The sequence below is a fragment of the Aptenodytes patagonicus genome, chromosome 19 (assembly GCF_965638725.1).
Source record: "Aptenodytes patagonicus chromosome 19, bAptPat1.pri.cur, whole genome shotgun sequence".
NCBI lineage: Eukaryota > Metazoa > Chordata > Aves > Sphenisciformes > Spheniscidae > Aptenodytes > Aptenodytes patagonicus.
The window spans coordinates 5,264,680-5,287,037 of NC_134967.1; the positions used below are offsets into that span (position 1 = coordinate 5,264,680).

Consider the following 22,358-nt stretch of genomic DNA (forward strand, 5'->3'; position numbering starts at 1 on the left):
ATGTTCCCTTTCTTATAATTGTGCTGAGATGTTTTGCATTGTTGTAACTGAGGAAATTGCTGAAATGGCTGTTTTAATCTAGAAACCTCCATCAGCTTTATAAAAATATATATAAACAAAACCCAAGTGCTTCCTCTCTCTATTTACTTTGTTACTGAGTGGTATGCTGGTATTTGGGCTGAGTGTTGGTGAAATTGCAATGCAGGAATTTGGCTCATGGTCTGACGGTGATTGGCTTGTATTTGACATTGACCCATGTGTTTGTCATTCTTCTAGATACTGCCTTCTGTTTATTCTGACAGCTTTACCAGTTGAGAAAGGTGGCCATGCCACCAGAATTAAATATAAAAATACATATAATATGAACATGATTTTTTTCTATAAACCTTGAAGTTCTGGCAAGTGGTTTTTTTTAGGCCGCTAAAAAATTGCGGGGAAAAAAGTTAGTTCTTTTCTGGGAAGCTTTTAAAATTTGAATTTTATGTTTGGGCAGAAGGAAGAAATGCAACAAAACTATTTTTTCAGCTGTACATTTTAATTTTAGGAGATCTTTGGCCAGACTGTTTTCTGTCCATGTTGTATGGATTGACCAAGTTTGTCATGGAGATGTGTGTTTTTGCATGTGTGGTCGTCTTTTCCCTCAAAAACTTCATAGTTGAAATGAGAATGTATTCTAACATGATGCACTCTGTATTCCCCTCTTAATTTGAAAGTCTGTTACTGTCGTGATAGTAGATCATTGAAATAATCAGGTATTTAGTGGCAGACTTTCAGCTGCTGTAAATAGGAGTAACCTCAGGAGCTGTGCTGCTTAATGTGTTTATGAGAGTTCCCTTATTTTTCACACTTACACCGCTGTGTTTTCAACCTTTCTGTGTATGTGAATAGTGGTGAGGAAAACTCGTAACAATCTTGTTTTAGAAGAAGAGATTATCTTTAAGACTTTTGTTTCGATGGGGAGAAAAATGCATTCTTTACTCATTCCTCCTTGAGTAATTAAAAGAAGGGGGGAAAAAAAATAGAGATAAGGCCTGGGTTAGTAGGTGAGTCTTAAAACATGTCAGGAGGGTTAACAAAATGCATAAAAGCATTTAAAAATGTGTAAAAGCATCACAGAAGGATTTTCTCTGAAGTTGATGGAAGTCTGTAGAGAACTGTTTCCACGTGCAGCTGAAACGTGTTATTGTTCTGTGCTATTGGATATAACAGCGGTTGTAATCAGTTTTTATTCTCAGCATTTGAGATATTATGAAAAGTGTGGTTTTTAAAGATCAGGTGAGTAGGTGAATAATATTAAGTGTAGAAAATAATTAAGGCTACATGACAGCATACATCGACTACTTAACTGCATATAACTAATTTTCTGTGTATGTAAACACATATGCAGTAAACATAAGCCAAACTGGAAAAAAAAGAAGGCAATGCATTTACTGAGTTCATATTTACTCTTAAATGTGGCAGGCATTGCTCTGTATGTGGACAGCTGTTGGTGCTTGACAGATGGAGTCTTAAGTGCAGATCAAGGCTGATCTAGCAAATGGATTCCTCTGGCTTTGTTCGGCTTTTGTGTATAAATCATGAAGAGCAACACTACGGAGGTGAGGGTACCGAGGGGTGGGGGCTGGATATCTGGGACTGGGGACATTGCTTAGCCAATGTTGGTCTAACAGGTAGTTTTTCATATGGTCTTTGTGATTACATGAAATTGTGATAGTGTTTTCGTAACAGATGAATTGTGCAAGTGACGAATTTTAGATTAGACTTTCTCTATAAGGTTATTAGTACTTTATCTGTGAGTCATCCCTCTGTGTTCATCATAACAAAACACGGGTCACTAACAAAGCTGTACTACCACTGATTACTATAATGAAGTATTTCTAAAAGTAACATGGATTATGTGAACTCAATAAACATATGCTGTACTATATGAACTTCATAACGTGTTCCCTGAGAAGCTTGTATTGCAAAATAAAAATACCTTGTAAAGCTGTGGTGTTTTGGAGCTGTTATAGGATGAATGTGAAACTTTACATGAACACCTTATTGACATAATTTTTTGTGTGTGTGCCTACAACAGCTATAGTTGAAAATTTGTGGTTTAACTACCATAGGTGACTGTGGAACACAGATATGAGCAGTTTTGCAGACTGCATTAGGGAATTATTTTTGCAGAGGATGACTGTAGAAAGACTGTAACCTAAGCAAAAAGTAAGACTTTATGGGGAATGCAGCATGCCATTATGAAATTAGGCAAATGGAAATTTTGAAATAAAAACACAGTGAGTGGGGAGCAACTGTGGAAAAATTGGACTAAGGGGAAGGAATTCCTTGAAAATAGTGGTTTTCAAGGAGTGAAAGTGGAGTTTGTGGCTGCAGTAATTGTTCATGGCCTGTCCTCAATTTATTTCAGTTAAAATAGTTTGAAATTCTAGTGTGTGAACTCCCCAGCCCTTTTTCTTTTACTCTGTGGAAGTTGCCATGTCTTTCATCGACCATTAGATAAAGGAGTGTTTGGTCAATTGTAATGGCAACACCTGTGTGAGCAGTAAACTAAACTCTCATTTTAGCTTCTGTACTGGGAATGATGTTACGGTTTCCCATGTAGCACAGCAGTTTACTTTATGCCAGAGGATTGCTTTAACTTTTATCTGGAGATTTTTTTCTGATAAATTGGCAGAGGGAGGGAGTGAAATTTAATCTGTCAGAATTTTGATCCTGGGACTAACCTTTGCTGCTTCATTTTCGGAATACCGGTTTCGTGAAAATATCTTGGAAGTATTCATGGGGGGATGGAGGAGAAAGTTCATAGGTGAGGGAGATATTTCTCTACAGGTTTGACACTCAGTGCTACGTGTAAGCAGGCTAAGGGAAGAGAGTGTGTTGCAGTGAGACTGCCTTTTTTTTTAATTGTTTCCAAGTGGAATAGAAAATGGAAGAGGGTAAATACAACTTGAGAATTGATGAAAGTAAATTCTTCTTTAAAAGTTATTGTCACTTTCACATTACTGCTTGATGGGCCACACTGGTAAGGTATTTATGTCTGTAACTGGGTATCTTCTAACGGATCATCAAATTTTTTTTTTTCTGTAATATCATAAATTTTGGGCAACCTATTTGGTTTTCATTTTGTCCTAAAGAGGTAGTTTTGTATAAACAGTATCTGGTAGCAGAGTGTGTGTTGCTCTGAAGAAGCATCTCAAGTAAATTGAGATACAAATGGAAATATTCTTGCTTTGTTTTAGCATTGGCAGGAAGAATGGATCTATCTAGTCTTCTTTTTTTCTTCAAAGTCCAAAATGTGTTATGGATGCTTTTACCAAAAGCAGTAAAGATATTTAAAGCAAAAAAGGATCAGAAACGCTGTTGTAAAAGGAGCGGCTAGATGTACATGAAAACTGATACAGATTTAAGACTTTTTCATTTGTATTGTTTGTTTAGGAAAGAAGTATACCTAAATGTAGACATATATTTATTTTTCTTAGGCTTGAAAATCTATGATTGTATCTTTACTGTGGTGATTGTACTCCTCTTAATAGTGAGGAAAGCATTTTTTTTTTTTTCCTGAAATGGGCATTTCTTATTTAAGTAGCTGACTAGCATACTAGCATGATCATTATGCTTTAAAATGAAGGGAAAAAAGGTAACTTACCAGTGTTGAAACAAAGTAAATACACTTCTGGTGTAAGATTAGCTTTTACAGCTGCTGCACTAATTTGTTCTGTGTAAAAGGCATCTCAGAACTATTTACAAATTTAAACAACAGGAAAATATTTTTTGTTTCAGAAAATATGTATTGATTTCTTTTTTAAATACGGATTGTTTTCAGTGCTGCTAGGTATTTGCAGGTAGGTGAATATGAGGTTGGCAGACAATAGGGAGAATATCACATAAGCTTACTTGATGGGAGTGTCTGTATTTGCATCACAGCAGGCTTTGAGGCAACAGACTGCAGCATTTGAAATACAGTATTCTGTGAAAGTCGTCCTCAGCCAAGTGACGCATTCAGTTATACCCTTCTGAACATGTGTCTGTTCAGGGCTGCACTGACAACTTATAAAATGGGTTACTCTCTATCCATTTGTCTAATCGGGAAGATGAAGTGATGGGCCAGTTACTAGGGAAATAGTAATGGCTGTAATTTTTTTCTAGTTGAGGGCTACACAAATAAAGCCCACCCATATTTTGATGAGGTATTGTAGTTTGTTGCACTTGAATTATCAAAAGGGTAGCTAAGGGAGAGAAGTTAAGCAACCATTTGGTGTTTGTGGTGGGCTTGGGAATAGAAGAGTTTTCTCTTCCAAGTTCTCTTGGTGTGCTTGTTTTGCCTACTAGAGCACGGAGTTATAATTATGCACGGTGCAGTAGAACAACTTCTTAAACCCAAAGCCATGTAAAGATGCCCAGTTTTCACATTAAGTACAGCTTCATGGGCCAACTGTATACTGTTCATTTCTTTTAATGTCACCATTGACTCATTACCAAAACTTGGGAAACACAAGTGAATGGAAATTGCATGAGAAGAAAGATCCTGTATCTCAAGTGATAAAGAATCTTGATCCCTTAATCTCTTCAGGTTTTTGTGTGTATTGGCCAATTGCGTGCTATATTCAAAGACATTGTGGAGATTGTTTAGTTGATTTTGTCGACCGTGACAACTTCTTCTGTTGGTTTCTTAAGGCTTATTATTAATGCTTGCATTTAAGGTATCAGAGAAATTATCCGTAGCCGTTGTTCTTCAAGGTGTTGTAATTTGCACGTTAATGATTTTTTAATAGGAAAAAAATGTTAAGGATATCTAAAAAAGTGAGGTCATGTAGCGATGTGGTACTTTTGAATTGCTGCTCATCTTTTGTGTCTTCCACAGTACTTTAGAAATGAGTGTCCATGAAGAGCTGTTGAAATGCATCCGGTTCAGGTTTGAGAGACAGGTGGCTACATAGGCATTTGTAAAATACCAGTGAGAAGTGTTTGGAGCAAATGTTGTACCTCTAGCTAAAGTTTGAGACCTTAAAAGATCAGAAAAGACTGTTTTAAATGGCGTGCGTGTAGTAAAGCTTATCTGTTGCTAAAGAAGGAGCTCTTAGACTAACTAGCTATTTAATTTTTTTTTTTGTGGCCTGCACTCTTAGTCCCACCCCTTCTCCCATTTCATGTATTTAATTGAAAAAGAAAAACAGTTCTAAGACAGGAGGATACCCTAGCATGAGTTAGTGGCTGAGCACCCACAATGTGTTTGCTTTCAGTGTGGCATTTTTTGGTAACTCTACTTTCTGTAAGAAAATGTTTGGTTTGTATCAAAATTGTTAACGAAGTATGTCTGAATGCGTCTTGCAAGAAGAAAGAACTGTATAGTGTTGTGGACATGCATGAAAAGTGCAGAAAAATAATTGGTGTGGGAAATTGTGTAGCTGGGTGCCTGAACTGCAGAACAGTTGCTTTTATAAAAATTGGGAACTGCAGACTACAATTAGCTGTCATTAATTTTGTTGAATAGAAATATGTTTCATTTATTGTACAATCAGGAGCCAGGCTTGAATGAGTTTAAATAGATGAAATCTAAATTATACTGACAGTCCATTAAACAGCAGCAAAACCCCTTAAAGAAAATGGATTCGCTATGATACCAGTTCATAATAAAATCATTTGCCAAATAAGAACTACAGTCCAGGCATCAGGAATACTTCTGTGGGTTTCAAATGAACACAGTAAATTGGTTGAACCATTTATTGCAGAACAGGGCTCTAGCACATTGTTTTCTGACAAGGAGCCAGCAGTGTTGCTTGAAATCTGCTCGGCAGGAAGTGACACTAAAAGATCAGACTAGCAATTTGTTTGTTGTCAGCCATATGGGGGGAAGAGGCAACTGTATAGCTCCCTACCTGCCAGGGGTAATATTTTTCTAGTTAAAACCGTGCGTTTGTCGTTCCCAATGCATTCCTCCCTGTGTTTCTACGTTTGTTACTAAACCATCATGCCAAATGTATTGCTGTAGTTAGAGGTCTGTTTCCATTATTGACCTTTGTTTTCAAGGGTTTGGTAATTTTCCGGTGTTTGGAATACAGGCAGTTCAGATTTCAACATTTAGAATTCATTGAATATGGCAAATATTTTTCTGATCCTTTAAAAGGTACCACTTTGTTATTAATGCTCTGTAACTGCTAATCCCGTGCTCCTAATCGTATGTAAGTGTTCTGGGTGGTGGTGGTGAAGGATTGTGGCATTTAACTTAAAGTACCTGAGACAATGAAACGAAGAGCCCTGCTGCTTGGGGTTCCCACTAGTTTTGATTCGGGCAGAGGTATTTCTGGAAAACAGTTCAGAACTGCCTGATAATGCTTATTCACTTAGACACCAGAATGGAGGAATGTAAATATCCTTTAATTATTTGCCTATCCCACAACTTGTACTCAGGATATACATACATATATATACACACACATTCCCCCCCACCCCGAGTGTCTCCCTCCCTCTCAAGTCCTTATATGTATGCCCCTGTAAAGTCTATAAATAAAATTCTCTGTCTCCCATAGAATTGGGGTCCATCTCAATAAACAGTTGGATATTTTTTTTTCTTTTTTTAAAATCCAGGATGGTTCTGATGAAAGAAACCTGTTTCGCAGGGCTTGCTTGGACACTGTTTCTTTCACAGTTTCTCAGATCCATCATACGAACTTCTACTGTGGTGGAACTGAATCTGTAGACTTAATGAGAATGTTGGGATAAGTGCTATCTCTATAAAGTCAGAGGTGGTGGATGTGGAACAGGAGTGTACACGTATGCTGCACGGATAAGTATACCTGAAGCATGCTTTTTAGCGCACGGATGGAATGGTTGAATATAGAGCATGTGTTACTACTGGTTACATGAGCCAGATGATTCATCTGGCTGTCTGTGACAGTGTAAGAGTTGATGTATGAACTATTCAAACCTGGTGTCCAACGAGCTCCCCTAAGTTGTACCTAGATTGTTAAGAAGAGTGGGGTTTTTTACACATCTGGCATACCGTTTTTCAGAACCTCTAACTCTATCATAGAACATCTGAAGGAAAGCAAAATGAGGAAAAGAATGCATAATCCAGTAAGATACTGGGATGTCAAAACTGGGAAATGCATGTGTATTGGAACTCAGGTTGCTTACAGCTACACTGGGAAGTCTGAGCTTGTGACTGTTGGCATACGATGGCAGGGGGGTTGCAGACAATTCCTTGACAATGGCTTTCAAGGAATATCTTTCCTGTGGAAGCATGGTGCTGTGCAGAGAGCCTAAGGCTTTGTTTCTTGGATGATGCAAGTGTTGACTCATTAGGTAAGAGATAAAAGGATTCTAATTGTGCAGATGGTTACTACATAAACTGCAGCATTTAAGCTGATAAAGGTTCATGTCTTCAGAAAAGTGAGGTGGTTGTGTTTTTTTTTCCAAAAGATCTTTAAGTCCATGTATTGAAGCTCTAATTTTAAAAGCAGCTTTTAGTGTGAGAATATTAATGTAACCCTTCAGAACTAGGGCACATCTGGTGAATATCACAAGCCCAAAGGCATAATGACTCTCTACCATGTGTCATAGAAATACTTCATCTCCAGTGGGACATTTTACATGAAATAGGAAAGTAAGCAAATGCACTCATGGTTGGAGACAGGCAGTGAATCCCACTAGCTGTGCAGGGATCTTAAGATTTCTTTACTCTATTTTGCCATTGTAGTGGCAAAGGTTATGGAAAGCCCTTTTATTTTCTTTTTTTATCTTTTTGTTTTTCTTTCCCGTTGGAGAGTTTGCTGGTTTGTCACCAGTAAACTCCGTGGTGTAACAGATGGTTAACTCGTCTGAGGTGGCCCTTGCAAGTTGACGCATGGATGTTACCTTGCTGTGGAGAAGGCCGGAGTGTGAATTTATAGCACACCCATGTCCTGTGTGGTTACTTGCTTCATGCTTGCTCTTATTTACTAATAAATGCAGGATGATGCGAGGATGACTAAAAGGAATTAACTTATACTTTGATAAGTGTGTAAAGATGTTCAGAGCAACAACTTCTGCTTGCTATGTTTCATCCTATAGCTTACTTTGCAGTAATTTCTTTGTTTTGTGATTTTTCATGGAGCCAATGTAGATAATCGGGCATCTTCCTTCATTTTCTGTTAGTGGTATGATCCTGTCTATTAAGGGAGTCATGAGCCTTGCCTAACAAAACACATCCTTAAGTTCAATTTTCAAGGGATCTTTGCAGATGACAGAGCAGCCGATGCAGAATGTAGTTGTTGATGCAACTATAATAAGGACTAGAAAAGAAAAAATGACCGGCAAGGGAAGGAGACTTGAAGGGTTTGGAGGTGGACAGAATACAGTCTAAGAAAAATACTTTAAGTTTATTGCTACCTTGCAAGTTAAAGGGAACAGGGAGAAGGTAAGTGAAAGAATAATGGTGATGCAGTATGCATAGTGGGATTAACTTGTGTATGTTTAAGCCAAGGCCTCTTGTGAGGCTGGATTTCAGTCAGCTGGGGTTTGGAGAAAGATGGTTGTAAACCAGTGAAGAGCAAGCACTGGATGTGGAGCCAGTGTAGTGGTGTTCATGAGTGCTTGTTGGCCTTCTGAATTGTATCTTGTTTTGTAGGGAACTTATCTTGTCAGGGTTCCTGCGTGAACATGTATAGCCCTCAAGCTGCCAAACGTCAGTAGCCGCAACCAAGTCCACTGCCTGACATAGTACACTCAGAGACAGCAAACTAGTGACTGACTTAACTAGGATGAGTAGGCATAAAGTGGAATGGCTTAACTACAATTATGGGCCGCTCAGTCCATAATTCCATGTAGTGAGATGAGTAACATTTTGAGTATTGGATAGTATTTCTTTGAAAATCAGGGGGCTAGGAATTGTATATCACTGTAGAGCAACTTCAATGGCCATAACGCTGAGCCATTCAATTGATGACATGTTTAAATTAGGAAATTTACAGTCAGTTTGATTTTTTTTTTGTTGGGCTTTTTGAGTGAAAGGATTGAATGTTAAGGTTAGTAGAAATGAATATTAATATTGCAGGAGCAAACAGATGTCTGAAACATACCTGTATTGTGAGTTCCTTTCTAGAATAATAGATGTTGAAATAACTGACCAGAATTTCTTTCAGGTGTCTGAATGGAGAGTGCATATGGGTTCATTGTATTTTAGGCTGACAAACAGCCTCAGGCTTCAGACTTCCATTTAGTGTGAAGAGAGTACATGTCACTCAATTTATATAAATCTGCTGATCAGTAAAAGAATTCTGAAGCAAGTAAACTTGTCTGTGTGAGGAGCATCTTTATTTTGTGATTTTAAGTATTTTAGCTGTTTGTTTATGACAAATGGGGCATCTTCTGTAGTTGTCAGAGTGGCAATAGATGCTTGGATACAAAGCAGCCTAAGCAATAGCGATGAGAATTGACTGAAGTTGTCTAAGTATATGCAGAAGTTCTCTGCAGCCATATAGAGCTAAAAATGTTCCAGAAGTATGTGATCAGCGGGGGAAAAAAAGGGTGCAATAGCACATTCCAATGTGCTAAGGATAAGGAGGGTCTTATTCTGTATTTTTCATGGGCGTAAGTCTCATCTACGCAGGTTTATTGCCTTAGAAAAATGATACGCGGTTTTTCTTTGTTGCTTGGGTCTGCATCAAAGCTGTTCTTCAAAATAATGTATTTTGGATTTCTGGTAAATGAAAGTAATTGCTCTTTATGGTGAGTTTTGAGTGGCTAATGTGAATGCATCTATAAATGTTCTCCTTTTGGCATTTTTCCAGTTTCTAGTGTTCATGACATTGCTTTGCACCTGAATTAACTTGTTTTCTTATCTGTATGGCCTCTATTGCTTTGGAGACATCTTAACTGGATGTCATCTTTGTTTTAAATCTTGGCAGGCAACCAGCAGTGCCTTACTTAAGTGCAATATACTAGTGAGTCAACATGTTTGCTTTATCCATAGTAGATGCCAGATTCTCTTACTTTTGTGTCAGCCATTTCAGAGGGATGCTTAGCTGTTTATTCTGTGCGCTGTCTGATAACATTCTGAAAATGAGGCTTGTGAAACTGAAATATTAAGGAAAAAAAATCTTGGAAGTTGTGGTGTTTTCTGTATCTGATATCTTGCAGCTTTTTATACACATTCTTCAGTGAATCCTGAAAAACTTCCTGCAAATGAGTGATGGAACATCACGTAAATGGATGAGTCACCTGGGATGCTGAGCAGTTGGTTTGAGTGAGTAGAGGGCTGTCTAAATGGAACGATTAGCCAAGGAAGTCTGGGATAACAAAATGGTGCAGGAATACTTTGATGTGGTTAAATTGCTGTAGCTTCTGAATAAACTGAATCATACTGTAGTGATGCAAGGAGGCGAAGAGGATGCGTTTGGTGCAAGGTAGTTCAGATTCTTGCCTCCCAAGAGAGACTGACTTCATAGCTTCTGTGGGATTTTCAGGATTTTGGATGAAAAGTGTGAGTTACAAGTCAAATAGATTACTGTTGTTCTGGTGTTGATGGTTGATTACATACATGATATTTCAAGCTTTTGAAATGTACATATGCATGCTGTTGCAACAGCTGCTACTATCTTAGCTAGGAAATACACAGTTTGAAATTGGTTGTTTGGAAAAGGCAGGTTGTACTTGAAATAAATGGACATAATTCTTCTTCATTCTACAGAGGTACTGGAGGTTGTTACAGAAAACTGTTTATTGTTGTGTTCTTACTAAAAAGGAAAAAAAACCCCAAGATTTTAGTGCATTTTGCATCCATGAAACCTCTGTTTCTCTTGAGACTCCTGGTGTAAGACATTTGGTTCGTCACATTATGGATAGTGAAAATATGCAGCAGAGAACTTCAAACTGAGACTACTTACATAGATACCTATGTAGCCTTGCTATTTAGCATGGTTTCCTGTGATGCCATCATCATTAAGACAAATCGCTATATTTAGTAAATACTTGGTTAGCACTAGCATTTTTGAAAGATTGTACTCCTGACCGTGTCTCCTCCTCTGCTGTAATGCTAGAGTGGTATTAAGGATTCATAATAAATCCAATATGAGTTAACTCTTTCTCACAATTTCCTTTTACTTTGCTTTAAAGTTTAAAATTCTTTGCTCTAAAACTTTATTTAATGCTTATAGCACAAAATTGCCTCTAAACACCTGCCTTCCTAGTGTTGATTGTTTCACGCTCTAGTTGATTCCATTATCCTTCTTCTCTTTGTTACTGTCTCTCAATTTAGTTGGGGTTAAGTTTGTATCAGGTGGACACCTGGTAAAGAGATGCCAGCTGTACTGAAGTGGAATTCTTACTTTTGTTGGCATTTTTATGCTAAAAAGAGCTGTGCAGAAGCTCTCAAAAGAGGCCAGGACTCATATGGAGCTGTAACTGACAGTGAGCGTAGGGAAGGTCAGTAGTGGTGCTTCTCATGTAAAAAAGCCTTTCGGAACTAGTGGCCTGAGAGGTCATGAATTCATTTCAGTGCTATTTTTGTGGATGCTTTTGTAGTGAATGATCAAAACTTATTACAGTAACAGAAATTCTCAGAGATTTCAGTTAGATTTGGGTAAATTAAGCAATGTTAACTTCTAGTTAATAGGAAAAAAAATTAGGAGAACTGCCTGGTTTGGAACTTGCATGCTAAGTTCTGGTTCAGAACACTCAAGCTGTGAGTTGTTACATTTGTGTGTCTTCTAGTGGGAATGTGGACATAACTCTGCTATAATTACATTCCTTCTGTACACTTGGAGAGGAGCTTCACTGATGCTGATAAAATTATGATTTCAGATTAATCCAGATTCTTATCCGGTGCCTTTGACTCTTGCTATAAAATAAGCAATAGATTTTCAGCTTAAAAAAAGAAATCTATTTTGTCAAGCTCATTTGACTTTATCAAATGCTGTTGAGAAGTGATTAACAGTGCAATTTGCGATGGATGGAGAACGGTGTGGTAAAGAAGCCTGTTTTAGAAATGGTGTTGCAGGTAGAAATTTGACGCTTGGATTTACAGGCTTTGCTTCAGATGGTTACTATGGTTATGTGATAAACCAGCAGGAAGCGACTCCTTGGTGGTTACAAGGCGCAAGCATTTGAGAGGATGCAGATGCTCTCTGTTAAAGCCTACGTTCCAGGCCACCCTGTGGTGCACTGTTGTTGTCACTTAGCCCTCGGTTCATACTTATCCGCATGTGGTTGTGAGATGTTCCTGGGCAGGTGATCTGTTCTGTCAACTTGTGCTCCATGGATTTAGTTTTTTTTACTTCAAGGCATTGCCTAATCTATTCACAACTAGATAGTATTTGTGCTAAATGGATTTTATTCTGAAGAGGAGAGTCTAAGTAGCCTTTTCCCATTTCTGTTCTAAAAGCCCCTGATACTTGAGTTCTTGCAGCAAGGTTTTGGTGGCAGTTGAAGCGATTGCTTTTAGCTGTTTGCTAGCCTTTATATTCTCTGGGGATGTAGACCAGAGTGAGCTTGCTTGTCGTTTGTAGAGTTTCTTCGGAAGACTTTCTTCTGCAGAAGTCAAGGTGACCTGCCTGACTTCTGATACTGATGTGCTCTGACCTCAGCCTGATTCGTAACCACTTAAAGACGAGCATCTCTTCCAGTCTAGATTGAAATCATGGGTTAGTATAACTGAGAAATACTTTTGTCTTTGAATTCCTTCCATTGAATGTGGAATTTTAGCTATACTGATCAGCAGGCTTAATTTGAGCCTAGTATGTAGAGATTATTTTATGGCCTACTGGGGGAAAGAGGTACTGCTCTGCTGTCATGGTTTTGCAGTTAAAAAACACAAATGTGTCAATTCGATGGGTAGTGCCTATAGTGAGGGTGCTGGAGGTGAACAGTTTTGCATCTGAAACACAGTGTACTTAGCTTTGAGGTGTAATTCTTCTGGGACTGGTTGTTTTTTAGAAACCTTGACTTACAGTGCCTTGATGTGCTGCTGACATGGGATAAAATAATGACCTAATTGCAAATTTGTAGAGATGATCTGAAAACAGAATTTAGGAAGATAAGGGAAGATACAGAAAAAATAATTTCACACTTTTTTAAATGGCTGGTAGAAAATCTAGAACTATTTCCAGCTTCCCCCCTTGTGGTCTCACTGCTGAGATGGAGAGAAACGTCTCCTGGTGTAAGCAGAACACAAATTCTGTGGCTATGAAACGTCCCAATGTAGGAAGGGTTTTTATGGTATGAAGTATTGGACTGTAACTCAAGTTCACTTCCTTGCTTCATCCAAAAAAACCGCCCATAACCAAACCCAAAACCACAACTCTCTGAAATCCCAGCCTGTTGTCTGACTATTTCAGGCTACAATTTCTTGCCTGTGAAATGAAGATACTGGTGTTTTACTGGAATACTAGTATAATCTAGTGTTGCTGGGTATCACTGTGTTTGTAGCCAAAAGCAGCAAGTCCGGGCCTGCATGATTGCAACAAGCAGTGCGGAATTTGGGGAAAGGTGCTAAGTGCCTTTAAAGCTTTGTTTGCCAGCAAAGTTGCTTTGATCCTGGCAAAACATCAGTTATCTGAAATTAATGAAGATGGGTACTCTACACCTCTATCTGTCATTAGAACAGGATATTATACTGCTGCCACATATAAAATGAGATGCACAACCATGTAATTCCGGCATATATCATTGAAGTGCTACAGATTTGAAATGCTTGGCCTTTTTCCAGCTTGGTTGATGTAGCTAGTAAGACTCTTCCTGCACTTTTGATAGTCCTAAGGTAGTCCTGCTAAATAGCTGCTAAGTTTCTTTCTTTTAAATTAATCGTTGAGTTAACTCTCAGTGGTGAGAGAATTCCTGAGTACAGGTTGGGTTTCAAATGGTTAATGAAGGCTTTCTTTTGTCTTTCAGGAGGAAGATGTTTTATTGCGATAAACAATGACAGTGCATCCTTAGGAATGCTCTTTGTGGAGCATAAGAACTAGAAAATATTTGTCTTGAGCAACTTTTAGATTTTTACAAGACATGAAGCAGGGTATTAGTTGTGTTTTGAAACATGTCTTGTAAAACTCTAAGACTTTGGAATTTTCCTGTAGAAATATAGAAAGGCTCATGGAGATTCACTCATAGAATAGCTGGTGTTCTTTGTGTCTTCCATCTTTTGAATAGCAGTTACCTATCTGAACATAAAAGGAGAACACAATGACTGTCCTTTAAATATTTGTTTGGCTTTGAGAATAGTATCTTTGCCTTCTAGCAAGCTGTGTGTGAATTTTCAGATTTCTAAGGTCATTATCATTAATCAGGCACTTCTTTCTTATCCTTGCTGTAATTTTATTCTGAGGCACTGCTTTTGTTGCGGTTACTGCCAAGACTGTTTTTAATACAACAGACCTTATTTTACAGCAACCCTGTAGAGTCCAGTTGTCAAAAGGAAACAAAAATAATTACTCAGTTTCTGTCAAATGTAATTTGAGAAAGCCCAGTCCTTCCCTGAGGTAAATCTAATTTAGTTTGCTGCATTTCATCTATGATTGGTTGCCTTGGTTTTCTTCACAATTAGAAGAGAAAATATGTTAGTGCTACCTTCTTAATAGCAAGCTAACCACAAAAGATCTGATTAGTTTCCTGTCTTATTTTGATCTGGTTCATAGGTTGTGACCTGGTCATTTTTTTTAACTGAATTTGGTCTTTTATGACTTCCTTTTGTTTTTCTAGCAAAACGTCTATTCAAATCGAAGTTAATTTTTATGCAGTTAATTCCCTTATTTATCATCATAAAGCATCTAGTTTCTATTTTTAGATCACACTTGGAATAAATTACATGTTATGCAAATGAAGTGGTGGCTCTTTCTAAGCTTAAGCTGTTTTTTAATTTATCCTGTTTTTATGTTCTTTCTTGGAGGTACAGAAGTTAATTTCCATTATTTTAAAATCTTGTTTTTTTTAAAGATTGCGTATATATTGAAAGTCGCCGGCCGAATACCCCGTATTTCATCTGCAGCATTCAAGACTTCAAACTGGTAAGGAAAATTTTCACATATCCTCCTTTTCCCTGCCCCATTCTCCGGTGAGATGGCAATATTTCTTAGTCTGTATCTCTTCCTATAGCTCCTTGCTCCTTCTGAGTAAATCTTTAGCTTCTGAATAGTAGCTGTTTTGCTATTAAGACAGTGATCTGTCCTTGGTATAGACTTAATTAACTGGGCTGTAGAGTTCAAATTGTGGTCTATGTCATTTTAACGTTTTGGAACCCACAGAAATATTAACTTTGAGTTGAGTGTTTTTGGGAAATTGTGGCTCAGTAAGTTAAGGTTTTTTTTGTTTTTTTTTTTTTTTCCCTGGGAAGTTAAATTTGGCTGTGCCTTTGCCTCTAGCTTTATATAGCACAGCTGTGTAAATGGAAGCATGTGGGCTGACTTGTGGTAGCCTGTTTATCCCAGCTGATCGGTGGACTGACAGTTGAGGATGCAAAGAGAGACTAGACCAATATGACAAGTTTGATTTGGAAAAATACAACATTTGAGAATGCTTTAGCACTTTATTCTTTAAAAATGAAAAGCCGGGGACCTGTGCAAGAAAAAATTAGTAGGAGTTGTGGTTTGCCCCTTTTTGTCTGAATTTTTATGCTTAAAAGGTAAAACACGTTCATTCCCCGTATGCTGTAGCTGCACAGAAAACCACTTGCTGCTTACGCAGTGCAGAGCAGGAAGCTGCTGCTTGTTGGACACAAAGGGCACCTATGCTTGTTTTGGACTTTCCAGTGCTTTGGGTAGTGTAAGGGGGATATTCGGAAAAGGTAACTGTTACTGATCATCTTGCTGTTGTTGGTTTATGGAAGTTCTGAAAATGTAAAACTGTCCTTCTTATCAATGCATAGTCTACAGACGTAGATCACCCACTATCTGTTGCTATCAGAATATATCTTCCTTTTCCAAGGTTTCTTATTCAAGTCTTCCATTTTACTCCTTACAAGTTTATTTTGTGAGGCCACAGTGAAGGAGAACGTGTAGACCTTCTTCAATATTGACGGCACTGCTTGGCACTTGTGAGTGCGGGCTCTCTTCTCTCTCCTGCCCTCCCTCCCTCTCTCTCCCCCGCCCCCTTTTTTTAAAAGGAGTTCTTGAATTTGTAGTTAACAGGTTCTAGCAATGGGTTAAGCCACAGTTGTACTACTCTTGCGCATTAGCAGGTGCTTTTGTGTCTGACTAGAATTACAATGTGATAGTTGCCATTCTGGGCAATAAGTTCCTGCTGAGTTGCACTAATTGCTCAGGATATTAACAACAAAAGCTGAAGCTTCTGCTGTCAGCATTGGTCTTGTACAACACATTAAAGCTGTTTGCAAAACTATGTGGGAAATGTATTGCAGTATGTTTTAGTACCTTTAAAATTTTTTTTTGAGTGGTTTCTCATGTTTTCAGCACGCAAAGGATATGACATCAGGGTTGCTGGCAATTTTGCATATTTTTTCACATGGAAATAGTATCATTGTTTTATGTTTACTTTTGCCTGCTCTGAGTTCTTTAATTTCTCTGTTAGATTTTTTTCTTACTGACATCATGCATAAAAGGAACTTGTAAAAATGACAAAACCAGAAAACCCCCTTGATGCTGATTACGCTAGCAAAACTGAATCTGCAGTGTGTTTGTCACTGATTTTACTACTGGGGGAAAGGAAAGATGTACAGTGGAAAGGACACTTGATTTCTCTTCTAGTGGGAAATACCAACAGGAAAACAGTCTTGTTTTGCCTTCAGCTAAATATGTCAAGTGAAGCAGGGAAGTTAAAGTCAACAGCTTTGAAATGTCACCTACTAATTAAGTACATTATCATGTTGGTTGTCATAAACTAAAAGTTTTTGGCTGAGTGTATGAGTCTTACCCTATACTTCCTGTTGTTCTAGGTGCAGTTCAGGCATAGGAGTTGATGGTGGTGTTTTTTTACTGATAAAAACAAGGAACGTAAGCTTGCATTTTAAAAAAAGGGAGGAGGGGGTTAAAAATGACAAAGCAAATGCTGTCTGATATACACATGTGCTATCTTGCAGTGTAAAGGTACTGAGGGTCATTCTGGGGATGAGGCTGGAGTACCATTCAGTTTCGTTCTTGAAGTAAACTGAAGTTTGACTTGCTTTTTCCAGTAAGATCTTCAATCATAATTAGATATGATTTTATGTTTATTGTGGAACTAGAAACTGGTTCTATGAAGTCTGGCAGTTTTTTCTATTTTAGTGTTCAAGCGTCCTTCATTTGACAGACAGATGGCAGGAGGCAAAGAAGGCAGAAGCAAATACTGAAGTATAGAGTGGTGTATTCCCTAAAATAGGGCTTACTCCCTTTCATGTTACTCAAGTTGTATTAGAAACAGCATCTTTGTGGTTAGAACTGTTTTGCCTGCTTCACTTTCACAAATACCAGTGTGGAAAGTGGGGTGAGATTACTTATAACTTGATGAAGTCATACTACTCCAGAAGCAGATGTCGCAAATAATTTCAGAGCAGCTTTGTATTCTAGTGTCTAGATCTTGTGGCCTGGAGAAACCAATAATTGTTTTCCTATGCATGCTCTTTCCAGTTCCAGCAATTTTGGCAAGTAAAATGGTATGCTTTGTTGCATTAGCTTATACTTCCATCAGAAGTTTCTCTTGAGGTTAAGATGAATCAGTCTACTAAAAATTCTACTAGAGGAAGAGCTCTTTTGCTTTCCCGGAGAACAGTTGCACTTCACCAATGGCCATAAAATCCTCGTGATGAAGCTTTACTTACTGGTAATTTCTTTGTAATCTGTCCTGTTGCCATCCTGCATTTTGTTGCTGTGTGTTGCTTTGCATGAAGCAGAGCTGTGATGCTGCGGAGATTGGTCGTTCCCTTCGTGAGTTGTATTAGTTCTTGTATTAGGATAAGCTGAGGTTGGGAGGAAGAGCAGCAGATTTGGTTCCCAAGCGTTGAGGGCAACTGGAGGAGCGTAGCTAGCTTTCTAGGTCTGTCTCCTGAGTCAAAAAATCAAATGGTGCATTAAGGAAGGCCGTGTGGGAAGAAGTTAAGTGATTTGGTCAATCCAGCTTACCTATGTTAGAAACTGTCATGGGTAACATTTATCCTCTTTTGTCTTTACCATTTCTGTGGTACTGGGTTCCTTTAAGCTTTCTGGGATTCATGTAAATGACTTTGTGGAGTTGAGAAGTAAAATATGATTAACTATGATGTGTTGTGTCTTAGGGAAACTGTCAACAAGAAGTGGCACTTTAAGGAATTGTCATGTCCGTTCTGGTCTGCCATTGCTTCAGTACTTCCATAACATGGGTTTCACTGTAAGACTAATACCATCTTTCAAAATCACTTCCAATAACATGTTGATAGTCTGATACGTGCTTGGGGAGAGACCTAACTAACACCAGCACCAAAGGTGTGATGGGAGTACTGCTCTGCTATGCGAACTTCTTGGCATGCTTTTAAGAAATGCACTGACTATTCCTGCAGCTGAGAAACTGCTTTGAAAAAGCATTGATTTGAAACCTGCGGGAGCCTCATAGAACACTGTTAGGGAATAAAGATGATGACAGAAGGGACTTCACCTGTTCCTTTATTGCTTGTCCTTTTCCACTGAGTTTGGAAAACCATCTGTAGTTCAGATGTGCTATTTAGCATCTACTTGGTATAATGTGCATCAGACTTCGAGAAGGCAAATGCACACTCAATTCCTGGTCAAACTTCATAGATTTTTTTTTTTTTTTTTTAAATGCCTAATTCTCTATGATACTTAGAGGGAACTGTGTTAATCTAATGATATGCCTCCCCGGCCCGTATGTCTGATGGTCCGTAGTTCTGGTACGGTTTTGTGTTTTGGTTTTTTTACACCATGTTTCAGTACACAAGGATGTCCAGTAAGGTTTGGAGGTGATGAAACAAGCTATCTGTTAGTCTTAAATATGAATGCTTATCAATTTTCCTTTCTCCCATAACTGTCTGTGAATACAAGTGGTAACTGCCATTTGTTGGGGAGCTAAGAAGTTTCACTTTTTCTCACTAATGATATCTGCGTAGAATATTCGTAGTGAGAAAGCAATCAGGAATAATTTTCCTTCTTTAAAAGCTGTTTATGGCTTAAAAGCCATAAAAGTTGCCTGTGTTTAAACATGAGTTTCTACAAATAGGAGGAGGGTGTTTTTGTTGGTGCTGGTATGGTAAATAGGAATGGAAGATACTTCAGTAGCTTGTGGCAGCTCAAGTTCCCTGATGTTTTGCTACAATGTTGTGTTTTGGATTTAGAGTTACGGCATAGCTGAGACTCAATTTAATGGTGAATTGTTAAGAAACTAGTCAAATTAACTTTTTTTGTTGTTCAGAATGGTGCGTGATATGAAAGGTACCACAGGGAAAAAATGATAGTGTCTTCAAGGAAGTTTTTGTTTGTGTCTGTTTTCTCGGTGGAAGATGCCACAGCAAGTACAACCACACTTGCTTTTACTTTGCCTTGCCACAAAATGGCAGTGGATGTGAAAAACACCTTCTAAATAGATACAGTTCCTTTCTGGTGTAGTATTATTTTCAGAATCCAAGGAAATTTCAGGGCTTGTTTAGGACCCAAGCAAAGGGTTGGGATTCAGGAGTGAGGCAACAGCGAGTATTTTTAAGGCATAGTGTCTTGGATCTCTCCTGTTATTTTTATCTGTCTGAACTTTGCTTAAAAAAGCAGATGGATGGTATGCAGGAGCTGGGAGTGAGTGAAAACTCACTTAGACATTTCAGCTGCTGGCTGCATGCTGAGATCTGAGTGCTGGGTTCAAAAACCAGCCGCCTGTTGTAGGAGCCTTTTAGGTTCAAAAATTGGTGAGATTTCAGGATGGGTGAGGGAAGGGATAGCAGGGAAACGTGCAGATATTTTTCTTTCTCTCTGTTTTTCAACAAATTAGAAGTGCAGTGTTGGTCCAATTTATCTGTTGAATCAGATGCTTCCTTATACCACTAAAAAAAAGTTCTGTTTTTAATAGGTCATATTTTTCAGCTTTTGCCTTCTAATCTGTTTTGTCTTCACATAATCAAGAGTTTTGCTGCAATTTCTATAGTGGCCACTAACTGGGATTTGTTAAATTGATAGTAAATTTTAGTTAGGGCATTAATTTTGACAAACGTTCTCTTTGCGTTCATTCTGTGTGACAAACTCTCAAATTGATTACCAGTATCTATCAGATATTTTGATGGAGAGGCACAGTGATCTTTTTACTGGCAGTTGGTAGTCTTTTGACAAACCATCTCAACTGTGTTTGTAAGGTATTCTATAGGAAGTCCATCAATCTTCAGGCAGTCAGCAGAATTTAGCATAAAGGTAATTTTGTTGATGGTTCTTTAAAGGCCAAAAAATGCTGCCAAACCCACTGTAGCCTGATCTGAACCAGATCTAGTTGGCAAAGCTTCCTCTGTGCAGTGATCTATTAAATTCCACAGAGACGCGCAGATCTAATACAGTGCAATAATAGAGCTGCTGGATAAAAAAAAAATTACAGATTTCCAAATAGTGTCATTATGTTAGCTTTTTTTACTATACCAGATGTCTTCACTAAATAGACTTTTTTTGTTCATTTAGCTTTTATTAAGATAGCAGTGATTGCAATGTAATTTAAGTTTCTCTCTGGAAATATTCAGGTATACATTTAGTACGGGTGTTGTCCACTGATGACAACAGAACTCTCAAGTGCTAAGAATGTGTGCATTTTCATTTATAAACCTGAGTTTAACATTGTATCTTTTTTTTTACTAGAAAGCTTGATTTCTGCAGCAGTAGATAGTAACCTGGTTAGTTAACCCATTTTTCTTGAAGGGAAACAGCAGGAATTGGTGGAAAAGAATTGAAAGATAGGAATGGAAAGTGTTTCCTGTGAATCTTGTCTTGCTTAGAAAAGGATTTTTTTTTTTTCCAGCTGCCTACAGAGTCAAGCTGCTTAAATAAAAATTACATGGCACTTGAGCAGACATGTTCTCCAATGCAAAAAAGATGTGTGGTGCTTAAAGTGAACGTTAGTTTTCTTTGTAATGGAGTGTTGTGCTGTACTGCAGTGTGTAAGTGTATTTTTGTTGCACCTCTGTTTCTCCCCACTCGAAGAACAAGATGCCCTTTTGTCCGAGCTGGATCGCTGAGGCTACCGGTTCTTATCCAGTGCTTCTGGTGTTCTCTCAAGGCAGCAGTTCTGTTGTGAAGTGACATACCGAAGATGTAAAAATACAGAATGATGTTTCAGTAGCTCTCATGCTATTTTGTTGGCTACTTGTGATGATTTGATTTTTGTTGGGAATTTTGCAGAACGTTTTGAGGAACAAGTTCTTTGGGAATCTGCTGTTCTATTTTTGCTGTCAAATACTGAAATATTTACTATACTTGTGAATGTCGACTGTTACAAGTACAGCTTCTTTTTCTTCTCCTTAGAGAAAATGATGGCGTGGTGGGTCATTTGAAATGGTGTAATATGCCATAGATGCTTTCCTTGTTTGCTTCACTTCACCAGTTTTGAATTATTGAACTTAAGACATTTTAAAACTGAAATTGCCTTAGCCTATCAGAAGAGTATGAGATCGTTACCTGTACTTTAAAAAAAAAACCACAACAAAAACCAAGTTATTAGATTCCCGCCCCCCCCCCCCACTGATTGGGTTATTTTGTGCTGTTTTGTGACCCAGAACATTTTTTTAACCCCTCTCTAGTGCTAATTCATTTTGCTCTGGATTAATACTATCCTCTTTCAGGATTCAAGGCCAGATTATCCTTAGGGACTTTGATTAGGAACAAACTGTGGTGAAACAATGCTTAAATCTGTGTTTGGTTTATTGCCTTACACGTTATTGGTTTATAAGTTCCTTCTTTCGTTGCTGGTACTGAATATTAGCTTTCAGTTACTTTGTAGTATATGCTCTCCCTCCTTCCAAGCAGGAGCACATCAGGGCAGCTGAACAAGTGGTTGGGGTTAAGTGGTCTTCTGTAAATCTGGATTATGCAAGGTTATGATTAGCTCTAGAGCAACTTTCCTAACCTTGTTTTGTTCCTTGAGAAACACTTCCTTACCCATTTATTTTAAGCCTATGTTATCAATCTTACCATGTCAGTTACTTTAAAAATATTATTTTTTTAATAAGAAACAGCAAAATATGATTGGGAAACTGGAACGTGTGGATAAAACTTGTAAAAGGGCATAGTAATGGGGCTTTAATACTTCATTGACATCACTTGACTGTTGAACAACTATAAGGAGGAGGAAAATGGTGTTTTGCAGAGTAGTAAAACTGGGATCCATTAGCATTTAATTCCGGGTTCGTTTACTGTTGATCTTTTGTTTTAGAACAATCTTACAGCTTGGGGTTTAAATTACATGGGCAAGTCAATAAAATGGAAGCAGTTAATGCTTAGGTGCGT

At 38.1% G+C, this 22,358-nt stretch overlaps 1 protein-coding gene across 4 annotated transcripts in view; it reads left to right on the forward strand.

Annotated features, from left to right (window-relative positions):
• The window catches only part of RERE (arginine-glutamic acid dipeptide repeats), a 256,830-nt gene that overhangs the window by 83,042 nt on the left and 151,430 nt on the right, over positions 1-22,358 (forward strand). For all 4 annotated transcript variants that reach the window (XM_076356292.1, XM_076356295.1, XM_076356294.1 and 1 more), the window contains exon 3: positions 14,908-14,978. In XM_076356292.1, coding sequence (XP_076212407.1) covers positions 14,908-14,978 — 71 coding nt within the window. The remainder of the gene's footprint in view (positions 1-14,907; positions 14,979-22,358) is intronic.